Source organism: Leucopleurus acutus (assembly GCF_964270905.1).
Source record: "Leucopleurus acutus genome assembly, chromosome: 4".
Classification (NCBI taxonomy): Eukaryota; Metazoa; Chordata; class Mammalia; order Artiodactyla; family Delphinidae; genus Leucopleurus; species Leucopleurus acutus.
Genome location: NC_139146.1, coordinates 71,391,820 through 71,409,185, shown reverse-complemented (window position 1 = coordinate 71,409,185; position 17,366 = coordinate 71,391,820). Strand labels below are relative to the sequence as shown.

Sequence of the window (17,366 nt, the reverse complement as noted above, 5' to 3'; positions counted from 1 at the left end):
TATATCAAATGCTTAATTTATTAAACACCTTATTTAGTTCCAATCAGAGCCCAGTCTTTGCTCATACAAACTTTTTCCTTTGCCCACTAAATTTATCATTTTTAAACAGTAAGTTTGTAAAAATCACAAGATAAGAGATCTGGGTACTTCCCCTGGTGGTCCAGTGACTAAGACTCGCGCTCCCAATGCAGACGGCCCGGGTTTGATCCCTGGTCAGGGAACTAGATCCCACACGTGCAACTAAGAGTTCGCATGCCACAACTAAAAAGATCCCGAGTGCCGCAACTAAGACCCGGTGCAGCCAAATAAATAAAAAAATATTAAAAACAAAAAACAAAAAAACATATCTGGCAGTTTCTCCAAAGAAGAAAAATCCAAAGGATTTTTACACAATTTAGAAAATATTTTCTACTTTTAGTGATATAAGATCTACCTTAAATTTAGGAAATCGTCAGACATTTTCTTGGAACAGACTCACCAAAGCCAGAGTGAGTGTACCTCCTTTTGGTCTATGAGAACTGCTCATCCACCAGCATAACCTACACTAGAGGAAATAAGAATCAATGTGATAATAATTGTACTTTATGGCATTCTTATTTTTAAATTTTCAAAGTAATCCATTGTCACTTTAGCAAATGTAAGAAATATGAACAAAACTAGAATCACTTCTCTTGACACCCAGAGAGAACAGTATTCTGGGATATTTCCTTCTAGCCTCTCAATCTCTCAAAGACAAATCAATTTTATAAATTTCCAATTATACATACAGTTTGACAGTGCCTTATTGGTAGAATGTTATCACCATAACTCTTACGAATCATGAGTTTTTATACCACTTTGTTCAATGTCTGAACGGCCACTAACTCTAAGTGACACATATTTTGATCCTTGCTTTCCTCAGCTGTAAAATAGGGTTAGCTGCTCTACTGGGAAAATTAATGGCAAACAATATTAAGCTTAAAGAATGATTAATAGCCATTTTAATAGCTGTATTAATAACCACTGAATTTGTCCTAGGACTCATTGAAGGTATACTTCTGTTGTTCCTCATTCATTCAGCAAATGCTTAGAGTGAGTATTATGTACCCCTTGCACGTCATGTGAGTCAGATCGGTTTCCTATCCCTGTACATACCCCTCAACCACATCAGGAGTTAATAGTGTCAGCACAAAACACATCACCTTCACCCACACCTAGAGTTCTCACCCTGCATTTCTCTTTGGTCCCACCACCATTGTATCTGATCTTTGCAAGACTCCTTACAGGTTTACAGGCATCCACCATACTGCCGGAGTGATTCTTTTTTTTTTAAAGGTGAATCTTGTCACCATGCCCCACCACAGCTTTATAAACCTTTCAGTGGATTCTTACTGAGGACATATGAAAAACAGTCCTCCTGAGCAAGGTCCAAAGAGTCCTCCCAGCCTGGGCCTATCAGTTGCACCTGCCATCATCCCCATCCCTGCCCCTGTGGCCTCCTGGCTTTCTCTACCACTGGGCCTTTGCACACATTAGCTTAGTCTGGAAAAGTTCTTTCTTCCCCTCTTTGTCTAATTCAACTCATCCAAACTTTAGCTCAGCTGTCGTGTCATTTTTTAGGCAAGGCTTCCCTGACCTCCCCAAGTCAGATCCTTTTTTTTTTCCTCCTACCGGGCACCAAGTAGGTCTTACATGGCGCATGGCAGAAGTTTTATACAGGAAATTAATGGCCATCTACCCGCTACACTGGAAGTTTTATGAGGGCAGAGCCCACAGCCATGTTTTTCTACGGTAAGTGCAAGGCTGACTCAATTGTAGTTTTCACACTTCAATTCCATAAGCAATACCTGGGGTGCGTATTCAATGCTTCACCTCCATGTGATGATTCAGTAGAGACAGGAACCTAAGAATCTGCCTTTTTACAAACACCTTCCCAAGCCATATGGTTAGAGGCCTTCCCTCTTGCTATAAAGGGTTCTAGAGACTTCAAACTCATTTTCGTTTCTTTCATTCTCCATATTTGTCTACATTCAAGCATCCAAGATGTTAACAGACTTACTATATATGGCCTATGAGGTAGTAAGGGTGAACTTAAAAATGGGATGCTTAGAAAATTGGAAGGAGGCCTAATTAGCACCTGGTTCCAATTATGTGGTTTCTGTAACCAAGAAATCAACGGCTCTCAACTCTGATTTCATTAAAATCCCTCACGTCATCCCCCACCCCCATCCCTGCACCGGGAGAGCGCTGGTGCCGTGTCTCAGTGTTTTCTTGGTAATCGGGTAGAAAGCTTGGTAACCAGGTTAGGATGAGAATCCCTGTGTTAGATGGCGCCAAACACCGTTTCCACTTACAGAACTGCAAGCGCATAATGACAAAGGCTAAATAAAGCTGCCTCTAACTGAATCTTTAAATACATTTAGGAGGGCTCTTTTTTAAAAGTTAACAAATCACCAGCTGAAGTCCACTTGAAGTTACTTAACATCTTAAAGCTGCCCTTAACCACCCTGTTCCCATCCGTACCTGTGACATCGTGATTAGTCACCAGCGCTCACAGCCTTTCTCCCTCAGCACCGACTAAACCGAGATCAGCTGTAGGCCATCCATTCTGGGTTCTGACTCTGCGTTACCCATCCCCAAACATCAGAGTCCCCTCAAACGTCAAGGCCTGGCTCTAGCCTCCACCTGCCCCAGAAGGATGCTCATTTTAATAGATGGCTTTTTATTCAATTAATTTCTTATAGGCATCAGCCCTACAGACCTACAAGTAGTAAACCTCACATGTGAGTCCCTCTACACTTTTCTCTCAAGTGACTAACCTAGTTCAGAGCCCAGCTGCTCTGTAAGCAATGGACAGATATTAAAGTAAAAGGCCCAGACTGTTAAGACAGGCTCTCCTAAATCTTAAGGATTTTACGCAGTGTATCAATTGTTTTGCAATGCTTTTATTTGACAAGCTTTGTCAAATACAGCCTTTCACGAAGTACTTTGAGGGAGTGGCAGATAGGAGGAAGAGGGGCACGGAAAAAAGCTCACTTGTCTGCTCCACTAGCACACGTTCGGCGGGACCAGTGTTTTGGTTTTTTCACATTCATTTAAATGATATATTTGAAACTGAAAGTGCTGTCACAGGATAAGCGTTTGCCTTTGCATCTCCCACACAGATCTTGACGGTGGGGCCTTTTGGGGTCCACGTGGCGAACTTTTACTGGGCAGGAGCATCTAGTCTGTTTACAATTCTGAAAAAAAAGAAGTGAGAAGTACATACAGAACATAAACGCTTGGTGATGTCCTGGAACTTCAAAGTTATTTTTCTAGTCCATTCAAATACTAACTGAATGCATGCTCAGCAAAGTCCTGTGCTAATCTTGTTCTGTCTACATCCCTTCCTAGCAAGGAGAAGGATGGGAGGAGTAGAGCATTTTATCATGCAGTCCTGCTCCCAGGTTGCACAGGATTCAATGCTGAATTGTGTGAAGTTTCTTTTAAAACAGCTTAAGAGGAAATCTGTCCCTGCCCTTGAAGGGTGGAGAACAAGCGAGCAGGAGAGAGGAGTTTAACAACATCGAAGGTGTGAGGCCAGGAACCACTAGCAGGCCCGGCACCAGTGGCTGACCTCGGCCCTTCTCCCTGCTCCGAAGGACCGCAAGCTGAGGCAGAAGGCAGAGCAGCAACTGCCGGGCCAAGAGCAGAGTGGTTAGAAAGTTCGCTTTCATTGTCAAACTCCTCTCTCCTACTTGAGAATCTACCCTACTCTCCCAAGATCTAGATTAGTCTACGTTTTCCACACTTAATTTCTCTCCACCCACCCTGCGGTGTTCATGCTTCCGGCATCCACCTGGAGCCAAGTGCGTTGATTAGGCTGTGTCTCCGCTGGCAAGTCAAGCTCCACTAGCTGTGTGATTAACAGGCAAGTGTAGTCACTTCTCCCTCTTCGATGATCAGAGCCCTTTATCACAGTGCAGTGCTCAGTTAACAGTAACAAGCAACGTGTTACCAGTTAACCCCATAAAGCTTAGGGTTAAAGCTAAAGCAGCTTAGGTTGACTTTAAAACAAATCCCTTCCTGAACTCACAGGCAAAATGGAAACTTTAAAAAAACCGTGCTTTTACTAAATACTTTAACTTGGGTATGTGCTTCATAAAACGCATTTGGGTAAAGCCGTCAACCTTTACTACTTCATAATAGTAGAAAGATAATCTGTTTTCTAGGTTTACTTTCTCCTACATTCAGCTGAGTCTCAGGCAAAGCAAACATTCTTCCACACTGCAAGTGAGGCAACAGCTTCTAGAGACGTTCACATGACCGAGGTCTGCAAGAGCAGGAGAAAACCTAACACCAAGGCCTTGTTTCCCAGTTAAGTATTATTTCTACAACTCCTTCCAGAAAGAAATCAAAACCTCAGGTCACTGGGAATCTAGGCTCTTTTAGGAAATACATTCAAGAAACTACCTCCAAATCTTCTAATCACTACCCAGTTCAAACACAAACATTCAATTTACTTGACAGGTGATATCCTCCACTCGGTAAGGGTTATAAGACTTCTGACATGTTCTGCAAAACTGCTTGTAGTAAACCTGTGATGGGAAAGAGGAAAAACTTAGAGCAAAAACCTCCTGAACCTTTTGTCAGATGATGCCAGTTACAGGGCATTTCTTACCTTGTTAGTGCCCTGTACACACCACACGTAGGCACTTTCCCATCGGATGTTGCAGTCCTTGCAGTGATAGTAGCCATATTTCTGTTCTAAGAACTGAGCAAAAGGAGAGCAGAGTTTAACCAACATGACATCTGAATTAGCCTTCATCTCAGAAGCTTGGAAAGGATCTGACACTTAAAACTGGCAACTCCACTCCGTATCTTGGAGGAAAGTAGAATCAGGTTCAAGTCCGTCTCCACGACGTAATCATTACGAAAGCTAATGGCTTAATCAAGTAGAAAAGCAAGGGCCCACCGGAATTTATGTACCAGATTATCTTGGTTCATAAAGCGAATTAACAGATTACTAAGCAGGTGTTTTCCCTCAGGCAGGCAAGGGGAAAGCCAAACACATAGAGTTCCTGAACTTTGGGATTCTTTGGGAGGGCTTCTCTCTGTAGAATAGGTCTGATCTTAGAACACACGTGAATGAAGTGGTTAAACTCAAGAAAAGAAACTAGACTCTGCATCCTAAAGTGATCTTGGGTGAACACCTTGAAAAAAGTTCTCTATGGGCTTCCCTGGTGGCGCAGTGGTTGAGAGTCCGCCTGCCGATGCAGGGGACACGGGTTCGTGCCCCGGTCCGGGAAGACCCCACATGCCGCGGAGCGGCTGGGCCCGTGAGCCATGGCCGCTGAGCCTGCGCGTCCGGAGCCTGTGCTCCGCAACGGGAGAGGCCACAACAGTGAGAGGCCCGCGTACCGCAAAAAAAAAAAAAAAAAAAAAAAAAAAAGTTCTCTATGCTGCTAATTAAGTTTCCACCAAAGAGTGGTGCTGGGAATCTAAAACACGGATAAGCCATAATTCACACAATATGAACAAAAGTGGTATTACCTTATTCTTAAGTTCTTCTTCTCAGTGAGAAACAAGTTATAAACAAGTTTTTGGAGTTAGGCCTTTAGAATTGGAAGGAACTTTGGAGGACACTGAGCAATTTCACAGGTGAGCAAACTGAAGCCCAGGAAGGTAAAGACTTAAGATCACGCACAGCTTGTGCACAAACTTGATTCACTGTGTTCCCCCTCCCCCACTAAACAGCCCTGGGGAGCCTGGAAGAGACCCCAAAAGGACTCTTCCGGGCCTCTTAATACCTCTCCAGCCTTTCCACTCCCCTGGGTTACAACCCCTCAGTGTGCTCCAGCCCTTCCAGTTCAGGCAAGTACCAACTGGCCTTCCAAGCCTGCTCCTCTCAGGCAGCAGTGCAGCACAGCACAGATGCTCCAGCAGTACTCTTAGATTTCTGAAGAGGGGTGCGTCTTAAGGGCAAGAGAAGATCCTGACTAGGACCCCAGAAGTCAATTGTTAACGGTTTCTAACACACTGAATGAGAAAATGTGAGTGGGATCCTTGGCAATCAACTCCCTTTGCCAGTTAAGTTCACCTTCTGATGTTCCGAGACCCATCCTAGATCATCCAGTGCAGGATCAACACAGGACTACACTCCCGTGGTCAGAGCTTTATACAGCAAATACGCTCGGAATAAGAATGTTAAAAGGCCGTTTCCTCGGCCACCCCTGTGCAACCGGTGTTTTACCATCGCAGCAACACGCAAGCTACACTGGATTGAATTCTGCCGGAGAAGGACGACTTCAGCAGCTGCCGAAAGGCACACAGAAGTGCCCGCGCCTAAGGGAGCGCGCGCCTCCACTTGTCGCGAGCAGCCGCGGGGCGGGGACGGGGACGGGGACGCGAGCCAGGAGGGCGCACAGCCCTGGGGCTCCCCCGCCGGTTCCCTGGCCGACTCGGGACTCACCTGGAAGCGCAGGCGCTCCTTGCCCGGCTGGGGGCTCCGCGGTGACCACCTCTCGCCCGCGGCGTCCGGGGCGCCGGCCACCGGCGGGGGCTGCTCCCTGCTCGCCGGTACGCCGGCCTGGGCCTCGTCCTCCTCGGACTGCGGCCGTTGGGGATCCTTCCTCGCCGACCCCTCTCCCTCCTCGGGGCCTCGGGTCCTCGCAGCTGGCGGCCCTCGCTCTCCGTCCGGCGCCCCGGGCCTCTGCTCGGCCGCCGCAGTCTCGGCCCCTTCCAGGAGGGTGGAAAGGCGGCGGGAGGCCACGGGCGAGTACACCGCCACGGTGCGCGGGAAGCGCACGGGCCGCGGGGCGCCGCTCGGCGGGCTGCCCTGCTCGGGGCCCCGGCGCGCCAGCTCCGGGGAGGCCGGGCAGCTGCCGCCCGCGCCCGCCGCGCCCTCGGGCTCAGGGCCGGGCTCGCGGGCCCTGCGCAGCAGCGTACGCCGCCCCAGCGAGCACTGCACGGAGACGTCGCGGCGCGGGTTCACCTGCACAGCCACGTCCCGAATGCTGGCGCGGCCGGGCCGCGGGGCGAGGCCGGGGCCCACCTGCGACAGGAGGGCCATGAGCTGCGCCCGCTGGTAGCTGTGGAAGTACTCGGCGGCCGCTAGCTGCCCGTAGCCCGGGAAAGACGACGAGGCCGCGCCGTCAGAGGAGGAGGAAACGGGAGGGTAGCCGCCGTCCCGGTGCCGCCAGCCTCCCCCGCCCGCCGCTCCCTTGCCCTTGGCGGCGGCCGGGTAGGGGTAGGGGTACGGGTACGAGTAGAGGGCGCACGCCGGGTACATGTAAGCGTCCAGCACCTCGTCCCCCAGCGCAGCCATCAGCGCACCCCTGCCGCTCCTGCCCGCCCCTGCGTCCTAAATAAGCGACCTCCCGGGGGCAGCCGGGCGCGGGCCCCACCCCCGCTGGCCGCGCTGCTCGGCCCCCCGCACCCTCCCCGCCACCCGCTGGTGTCCCCGCCGGAGGGGCCCCTGCCAGACTTTCTCGGTGTGGGAACTTTCCACACCCGGAGGTTGGCACAAATACCCTGAGATGATCTGCAAAGAAGGCTTTCTTTGCGAAGCAGAACTGGTCTGTAAGTGAACTAGCTCCAGGTGAAGAGGATACCAGCAGGAGAACCATCACGGTGATTCGCTGAGCCAGGTGGTCCCCAGCCCTGGGTGATCGTCGGCGTCGCCCGGGAAGCTGAGGCGAGGCTGATTGCCTCTGGCTAGTGAGCAAAAATGCGAAGATTTGGGGGAACTGCTTTGGGTCTGATACCTACGATCTCAGATTGTAGGTTATTTCATCATCTCAGGGCTGCCCTGAGAAATCTACGCATTGAACCCTTTCAGTAAGGGCATAGGGAAAGCATTCCAGGGCATCTGCGACTAGGCTAATCGTTTTCTCCCTTTGGAGAACGTACTCCACCCCCGCCGCGCCCCCAACCCCCCACCTCAAACGGTGACCAGGTGGTGCTGTTGAGTACCACGAGGGTCTGATAACTGTTGCTCTTCTCTGGGGTAGACAGTCGCTCTACGGATTTTCCTAACCAAATAAACCTTCCAAAAGAGAAACTGATTTAGGGTGTGTTTACACAAATGCAGAAGACCAAATCAGTCCCCAGCTGAAAGCAAATGCCTTGTCCACTAGAAACATGTTGGCCGCTCGTTACAAATAGATACCAGGTCGAGTAATCAAATACGTTAATGTAATTTTTCTCTGATTTGATACAGGTCGGACAATAAAATACTATATTTCATTGTTTAATAGACCTGTTTGGGGATTTTTCTGAATACAGGTCAAATTTTAACAATGTCAAGTATTTATAAGCTAAGCAAGCACACTTTTTTTTTTAACAACAATTACATTAAACTCAATTATGCTTTACAAATATAGCGTGTTTTTACCCATATAAGATAGTGCGTCAAAATTCTACATTTCCAAGACCCTGTTTTCTAAGAGTTAACATATTTGAAACGATCATAGAAATCGGTAACGATGAAAAACCAAAAAAGCACATTTGTTCAGGCGGCACCCTAGCAATCCCAGGTGCAAGTTATATTACGACATTATTTGTAATTTACGAAAACGCCTGGTTGATATACCAATGCAACCTTATGGTGGGCAGATCAAAACTGTTACATGTATAATAATGTGAACCAGTTGTTGTTCTTTATGTAAACCATAGACACTACCACAGACCATACACATGAAGTAATATTTCAGCAAGATAAACTCTCTTGTGTATCTCTATATTTAGAGCGAAGTCTGAGTGGTTTCCATCATAATTAAATTATCTGCTTTCACTGTGCCATAGGTAGTGTCTGCCATTTCCTCTTCTTTTAGTTTCTTATAAGAAATATCTGTATCTTCATCCTCATCTAGAGGATCTTGCTTGTACAATATTCCACTCCCATACATTTTATATATTAAAACAAAAATCCCTGCTTCTGCAGACTGGAAAAGGGCATAAAGCAAGGGAAACATGTACATACTTCCTATGTTTTGCGGTGGAAAGGCCAGTTTTAGAATGGCGGTACAGAGCTGCACGTTCTGGCTCCCTGTTTCCAGGCACACAGTCCTCTTGCAGTTGGGTGGAAGATGGAAGACAGCAGCTAAGCCATAGCCTGAGGCGTAGCCTGCCAACGGCATAAAAATCGCTACCACATAAACAGCTGCAGGAATACTTGCCAGCAGTTTGGGTCCTAACATAGTGCAGGTCATTATGAAAAGGACCACCAGCGTCATTAGCAGAGACCACAGGGAAACCTAGTAAAAGAACAGGGATAAACAAGCCATCAAAAATAAGATAGTTGAAGAGGGATTCAGGCAAGGGCATCCTGGGCTCTTGGAAGAGGAGAGTCATCTAGTCTGACCTCCCACACAGAATGGAGATCTTCGCCATTAACAGTCTCTGACAGGGCTTCCCTGGTGGTGCAGTGGTTGAGAGTCCGCCTGCCGATGCAGGGGCCACGGGTTCGTGCCCCGATCCGGGAAGATCCCACATGCCGCGGAGCGGGAGAGGCCACAACAGTGAGAGGCCCGCGTACCGCAAAAAAAAAAAAAAGTCTCTGACAGAGTATTTCTGAAGATGGGTAGATCACCTCTTCAGGAGGCATCCAGGCCGTGCCAGACAGCTCTAATTGTTTGGCAACCTGTCTTTATGTCTAGTGACCATTTGCCTTCTATAACTGCCAGCCATTGTCTTGGATAGGCCCTCAGGAGCAGCACAGACCAGACAGACGGCTACTCCTGCAAAACAGCCTCCAGAAGTTTAAAAACCAGTTATGAGGGGAAGGCTACTCTTCTCTGGGGGCAGACTGTCCCAGGCTTTCAGCCTCCATTCGATAACTGTTTTGGAGTCCTGACTGTTCTGAGCATTTGTTTAATTTGTGAATGTGCCTCTTAAAAACAGAGCAGTTAGAATTGAGCCCAAGACACCAGGTATGGTCTGATGAATAGAGTGGACAGATGGACATTGCTTTCCCTGAACAGGACCCAGTGTTTTCCATAAGAAATTAGTTCTGGTTTTACACAGGACATAAAAGCCTATTGATTTACGAAACTGAGTGTCTGATATTTTTAACCTTCAAAATACTTTATAGCTCAGAGAATTGTTAGCAATACCCAATTACAACTCTTAGATTAGGTAAGAGAAAAGAAAAAAATGTAAACATAAGATGTGAGGAATTCTTTGTAATCCTGCAACTCCCTGCTTTTTCACCTGTTCATGAGAAAACTCCCACATGTAAGTCTCTAATGACGCTTAGGAATTATTATATATAATAGAAGGATTTTAGATAAAAACGATTGACTGTATAAAACAGTGTGTCATCTTGATGTCTGACTGGTACATTTCACTCATGCAAATAAGACAGGCTTGTAAATAGTAAGGTGGAAACCTAAAAATCCTTCTCCTAGTTCTCCTTCAGAGGGGATTGGGTGGGTGTCTGTGAGGGGGACTACAGATCCAGAACAGTTTAAGTGTTGCTTCTGGTTCCCTAGACATCTGGGAGGATACCCCTTTGGAGTCTATGGGATTGGCATATACTTTATATTCTTTAAAAGATTATTCAAAATTTATCTGGGCTGGTCAAAAAGTCTACCCTAAATGGTGCTGAAGTAATTATTATATAAGATACTCATGTTACAAATGTACAATTAGCAGAAACCAAACTTTTATAAATCAAAACTTATATTAAGTTTCAAAGTGTGTCTACATCAATAGCTTTGAGAGGAAATCTGATTCTTCGTTGTGAAAATACTGGCTCTAACATTTCCTTTGAACTGTTTAAAATCATTTGGGTGAACACTGACACTGAATGCTCATTTTAAAGTGTTTGCAAAAGTATAAAAATATTATGAAGTGGATCTTAATGAGTGTGCTGGCTATGGAATAGGTTCAGCTTAAACTCAAAGTTACACTATCTTATTGAATTGTCTGTTATTTAAATATGTTTACCTGTTTTTAGCGTGGAAATAGGTTATTTGACTTTCTCTTAGAATTCCCAAGGTTTTATAGTAAATGCCATCACATTAATAGTATTACCTTAATGATCAAGCTTAGTAAGTTCTTAATGATCTCAAGATGATCTATAGATATGTTATGTATAACATATAACAAATATGTATATTTACATGTACATATATCTTTATTACATTCAGAGTATATATATGCTTACAATAGAGCATAATTTTTTTACTCAAGGCTGGATATATGTACTGAAAAGAGCCCTCTATTTTTCATATTAATAAAAGTTAGCCCCTCTGTATAATCAGATTACTTTGGTATAAGTAAAACACAAAAAATTGTCTTCTTAAATCTACATAATTGAAACATTAGAGTGATCCTTTTTCTCTTCATTGTCTGAAGGAATTTGCATGTACATTTTACACTAATTAGACTAATTCGTTATGTATTTTATTTGATTAACTTCCTAAAATGAGAATCCTGTTCATGATTTATTCTTATTTACTACTAGTTTTGAGTTTTCAAAGAAAGTTTAATTTAGAAATATTTAAATTTTTTCTCCAATCAACTATTACAAAATCTCTACTGCTACCAAAAGCATCAATTTTTTAAAATAAAGCAATTTTGGAAATATTGCACAAAACAATAGAAATCCCATTCTTCTACTACCTTTAAAAATGAAATATTGCAATGGGGAAGGGAAAAGAAACACAAATTTAGTAATGTGAATATATTCTGCATTATTTACCCAGGACCTAATTTTATTTTGTGCTTTAAAGCCAATGTTTTGTGTATTCTATTATATTCTACGATGTAATTTTTTTACGATGTAATTTTTAAATTACTTTTTGTCTTATTAGTGTAAACTTACTTTTGGAAAATTAATAAAACATTTTAAAGGAAACTTCTACAGAGTTTCTCAGAATTAGAGTTCCACTTTTAAAAAGCAGAGTACTGTAATGCATTTCAAAAGTACTGCACAAATCCTATTAATTTTATTTCACCTGCTTTGATTTTTAGTAATACATGACTTCTTAGTGGAAAACATGTTGCCATTTAATTGCACTGTCATCTTTTCCCCCCATGGTCTGTTTCCTCCTATGAATACTGATAGTTCTCTTATGCTGTTTTTAATTAACCCGGTGTCTTAATTAAAGCTATTATTTTTGAAGTTCCAAAAGATGGAACAGAAGTTATATTTGTGGCATAAACTTTTCTTTTTTTTTTTTTAAGTTTATCCATGCAAGGGCTACCCAGTCCTTTTCTTCCTTACTTCTCTTTCCCAAACTTCTCACTGTTTCAGCCATGGGTCAGAGACCAAGGACTCTCTACGTGTGTAAAGTATGCCAAGTGAAGAGTGACCTTACCTTCACAATGTAGTCAGCCACCCGGTTGTATCTGTAGCGAATGAAGACGCCCAAACCAATAGGGATGAGAGTGCTGCAGAGAGTCAGGATTACTGTCCCTATGGGCAGTAACTGCACCAGAGGAGTGTTGATCCAAGCCCGGCTGTAGATCCACAGGCACAGGGGCATCAAGACCAGGGCCAGGAGTGTGGAAGAGATGGTCATGATGATGCTGCAGAAAAGGGAATGGACAGAAGTCGGAATGGGTTTTGAGCCAAAGAGCCTTGCTTGAACATTGGGTAGAAGAAAATGGGGGAGACTGCAAGTCCCCCAGCTGGAAGTCAGGGAAGAACCTGCTTCATCCCAGGGGAGCACCAAGAGAGCAGCATGGCTAAGCCCAACTGAAACGTGAACTCCAGGCAGGAGAAGAAAAATCTCTGGGCTGCTGCCCTCTGCTTTATACAGCCTATTGAGCTGGTTACAGTCTGGATGGCTGTGAGAGCCAGGAACATTTTTGTTTTCTTTTTAATCCTCCAAAGCACCCTGTGAGGCATGGTAAAGCTGCTGAATACTACTTGTTGGATTAACCTCAATTATATCGTCTTATATATGAGATTACTTTCTTTATTGGAGCCAATAGTCCTGTTTTGCTTTTACATTTCCCGTGAGTCCTGGCTTCAGACTTCCCAGTTTCCTTTGTCTTCCGGGGCCTGCAAACCTGCACTGACAGCCCAACACTCAGGGAGGGTGGGGAGGCAGTTGTGGATGAGACCCCAAGACCCTCAGAGCACCTCTGTCCCCGTCTAGATCTTCTCCCCTCCAACCCTACCTCTTCATGTTTGCCTGGACTTCCAAAGCCCGGGCATCCCCATCATCTCCAGTTTCTTCTCCCCTCTTCCGCGCCTCATTCTAACCGCCTCTCCTTCCTCCCTCCTTGGTCTTGAACGCATGGCTGTACACGCGGTTGACTGGGAGAAGAGAGATGCCTACCGGACAGCAGCTCCGTACCTGAGGTTCATGTCGCCGTCAACCAGCAGGGACATCAGGTTGGAGAGATTCCCGCCGGGACAGCAGCCACATAGGAGCACCGCCACGGCGGCCGACCCGTCCAAGGAGAAGGTGAGCGCCAACAGGAAGGCCAGCAGCGGCAAGAAGCCGAACTGGCAGACCGCGGCCAGCAGCGCGCCCACCGGCCGACGGACGTGCGCCCCGAAGTGGTTCATGTCCACCGTGCAGCCCAGGCCCAGCATGGTGATGCACAGGGCGGCGCCCACAAACACGTTCAGCCCGTGGTTCAGCGGCGTGTCCCAGAACGGGGGCTCGTGGGCGGCCTCGGGCTGAGCGAACAGGGTAGGGCTCAGGTCGGCGGCGCCACCCGCGAAGCAGCCGGCCGTCGGCGTCAGGGTCGGAGTGGGGCCGGGGCTGAAACTGACGCCGGGCCCCGGCGCGACACTGAGTCCGGGGCTGGGGCCGGCGCTGGAGGCGGGCGCCAGGGGGGCGTCTGGGCCGGGGCTCAGGCTGCTGGCGTTGGGCGACAAGGTGTAGTTGTCCGGCTGCAGCGAGGACGGGCCGAAGAGCAGGGTGGCGTTGCCGGTGCCGTCCATGGCGCTTCGGCGGGAGGCTGCGAGTCTGGCTCCTGCCCGCCCTGCGGATTTCTCTGCCCTCCCGCCGCGCGCGACTCTGCGCCTTCGGTCGCCACCGCCGTCCGTCTGTCTGTCCGCCGGTCCGCACCCGCCAAACGGGAGCCGGTGGCAAGGCTGTGCTACGCGCGGCTGACGTCCGGGGCAACGGGTCGGTGCTCGGCTGGGGGTCGGCCGAAGGCCGCTGGCTGGCACTTAAGAAAGCGCAGCCCCCGAGGGTGAACCCAATCGCTGGGCCCCCGCGCCCGCAGGCGCCGCCCCCGCCGCCGAGTCCCCTCCTTTTAATCACCAGTAAGTGGTTCTGTTAGAGTGTAGCCAGGGGCGGAACAAAGACCTGACAAAGGACAAGAAGAAGAAAAAACTGTGCCTGGCTGCTGACCAAGTTCTCTGATGGGCTGTGCCTCTTTGATAATGAAATCTGGAAAACCAGACATACAGAGAGAGAGAGAGAGAGAGAGAGAGAGAGAGAGGAGTTTGTCTATGGACGCACATACATCATACACACTGTTCAAAGAGCCTGCAACCCCTAGCATCCCGAGGGGTGCCTGACTTAATAGGAACTGCCCTCTGGTAGTAAGACACAATATCTGGTTTTAACTTACAATTTTTAAATAAGATTTTTGTGTTCCAACTTAAAGTAAATAGTAATAATATTGGTGGGGTTTGAGCCAGGTCTTGTGCATGTGTGTGTGCATTATTTCATTTGATTTTCTCACAGCAGAGCCGTGGGAGAGATACTGTTAGCTCGATTTTTCCACACCAGGAATCCAAGGCACAGGGAAATCTCAGCCTCATCAGCCAAACCCGGAAGCAGCTGGTTCAGTGTGCACCGCGAATTTGGTGTTAAAGCGTGCATTGAAGAGCTCTGCTAAGTACAGTCTCCGTGAAAAATGTGTATTTGGGAAGTTATTGGCAGATGGGGAGAGGCTACTTCAGTGGCCGTAGATTTATGAAGTGTTTTGAGTACAGCCCTGGCCTTAGGATTAAAGGACTGAAGAGAAATAAAGTTGTGAGATTCCCTGCTTCAGACAGCTTTATCCCCAAACAAATGAAATGCAGAGTTCTTGGAAATGTTGACTCAACAACTTTATGGGAGTCTCTAGATGCATCTACAAAGGAAAGGGACTTCTCTTCATACCAAGGAGGCAGAGCCATTGGAGAAGGCTGTGACCATAAAGTGATAGCCAATTATTGGGCTTCCCTGGTGGCGCAGTGGTTGAGAGTCCGCCTGCCGATGCAGGGGAAACGGGTTCGTGCCCCGGCCCGGGAAGATCCCACATGTTGCGGAGCGGCTAGGCCCGTGAGCCATGGCCGCTGAGCCTGCGCGTCCGGAGCCTGCGCGTCTGGAGCCTGTGCTCCGCGACGGGAGAGGCCACAGCAGTGAGAGGCCCGCATACCGCAAAAAAAAAAAAAAAAAAAAAAAAGTGATAGCCAGTTGATCTGTGAAAGCCAACAGTGGGAATTTCTAGGGTGAAGTCTTAGCCCATGGTTAGTCTGTGTGGAGCCTAGATCCTAGAGTGAATCCTTCCTCCTGGAAACTTGTCCCTACCCCCTTTTCTGACACCAGAGGAGACTGGGTGACTTCCATTTCCCAATGGTGGACTGAGCTCATGTGTTTATCTTTTCTCCTCCCCAAATCTCAGGAAAATGACAGAGAATATGAAAAATATGATTAAATTCACAGAATACAGCACTCAATCACAAATGAGTAATTTCTTTCTTCGCCATCAGACCATACATTCCATGAGGGCAGTGCTTCTGCAAGCATTTAAGAAAATAATATACCCTCATACTTCCCCAAAACAATAAACCCAAGAAAACAATGCATTAATATCTGTAGAGCTTTGAAGGAAGTGGGATGTGACCAAAAATATTCCAAGTTTTCATTTAGGCTTATGTGCAGATAAACAAAGAAACATGCTACCCAAATACTTCGGTTAAGTGAGTATATCCAGGGGAGACATGTGGACAGACAAGATAAGGAGGAGGACTGTGGAACCTTTACATTCTTTGAACCACAGGATGAGATAAGCCAAGAACACAAATGGCAGAGCATGAGCTGAAGCCCAACTCTGCAGACACCACTCCAATTTGCCCCCTCCTTGTGTTAATGATATTAAAATCCACAATCAAATTAAGTAAGCCATAGTTAGAGGCAGGCCAACTCATCCAACTAGCTCCTCTTGGGGTTTGGGGAGGGATACGGGAGGTGATTTGTGCAGTGGGTGAAGAGCAAAAATCAGAAAGTATTGGGCTTGGGTTGTAAATCAGCAGGATCATGCTCAACCTGCAGCCTTGAGGACTTCTTGGGGCCTGCACACCTGGTGTGATTGTTGTAAATAAAGCAAATGTTCTTGCCTCCCCTCTTCCTTCTGATCTCCTTCACTACTTAGGAGAAAAGCCCAGGATTAGAAAACAGAGGTAGTTCTCCAGATGAGGTGATTTTGGCAAGCTGGCATGGGTCACTTCTCTTTCTCAATTGCCTTACCTTTACTCTTGCTGCCACCAAGGAGAGTCTGGCCCACCCAGAAGGGAGAAAACACATAGAAGGGAGAGATGACAACATAGATGGAAAATATGCCATTTTGGGGAAAATAAATTTAGAGCCTTCTTGCACAGCGTACACCAAAATTAATTCCAGATGGATTAAAGAAATAATAATGATGGAACGAAATGCTGGAGAAAAATATTAGCTAGTATTTATCTCATCTTTGGATAGGGAAAATCTTCCCAAGCAAAAAAGTAACAGAAGAAATCATAATGGGAAGCTCAATAGATACGGCTATATAAGAATTTTTACCTTTGGTGTTGTCAGAAGAGCATTTAAAAAACTAAAAGCAAATTATAAAATGAGAAAAATATTTACAACGTATGTAAAACCAAGAGCTAGTATCATTAATTTATAAAACAGTTTTACAAATTAACAAGAACAAGCAATACAATAGGGAAAAAGGCAAATGATATGAGTAGACACACAAGATCACAAAAAGGAAAGACCAAAGAAATTAAATTGAAGCAACTATTGGATTGGCCAAAAAGTTTGTTCTAGTTTTCCGTAAGATGTTATGGAAAGCCCCGAACGAACTTTTTGGCCAACCCTATAGATGCCATTTTTCCATTGTCAGAAAAAACTGGCATAAATTATATTATGTTATGGTGGCAAGGATACTATCAACTGCATACCCTCTCATCCTGCTAGTGGTGTATACTTTCTAGAGGAAAACTTGGTGTAGATGAGAGTAGTCCTAAAAATGTGCATCTCCTTTGATCCAGCAATTCTATTTCTAGGTGTTTATCCAAGAAAACAATCAGGGAAATAAAAAAAAAGAGAGAGCTACATTGGATGCTTACATACAGACAATCTACTAAGCTTTTAATCATGGATCATCTCACTCAATCTTCATAACAGGCTTAATGAGGTTAGAAATTTGCCAAGTCAAAAAAAAAAAAAAAAGGAGAGAGA

At 46.2% G+C, this 17,366-nt stretch overlaps 2 protein-coding genes across 2 annotated transcripts; both read right to left on the bottom strand.

Annotated features, from left to right (window-relative positions):
* Positions 1-3,074: 3,074 nt before the first annotated feature.
* Positions 3,075-7,285, bottom strand: ZAR1 (zygote arrest 1; the record flags this gene model as incomplete). The annotated part of the gene is made up of 4 exons (XM_082838018.1): positions 3,075-3,218; positions 4,482-4,556; positions 4,640-4,732; positions 6,431-7,285. The coding sequence occupies 4 exons, from the start codon at positions 7,283-7,285 to the stop codon at positions 3,075-3,077; spliced, it is 1,167 nt and encodes a 388-aa protein (XP_082694144.1).
* Positions 7,286-8,702: 1,417 nt separating this feature from the next.
* SLC10A4 (solute carrier family 10 member 4) lies at positions 8,703-13,867 on the bottom strand (the record flags this gene model as incomplete). The annotated part of the gene is made up of 3 exons (XM_082837903.1): positions 8,703-9,215; positions 12,285-12,495; positions 13,272-13,867. 3 exons carry the CDS (start codon positions 13,865-13,867, stop codon positions 8,703-8,705), a joined length of 1,320 nt encoding a protein of 439 aa, XP_082694029.1.
* Between the last annotated feature and the right edge of the window lie 3,499 nt (positions 13,868-17,366).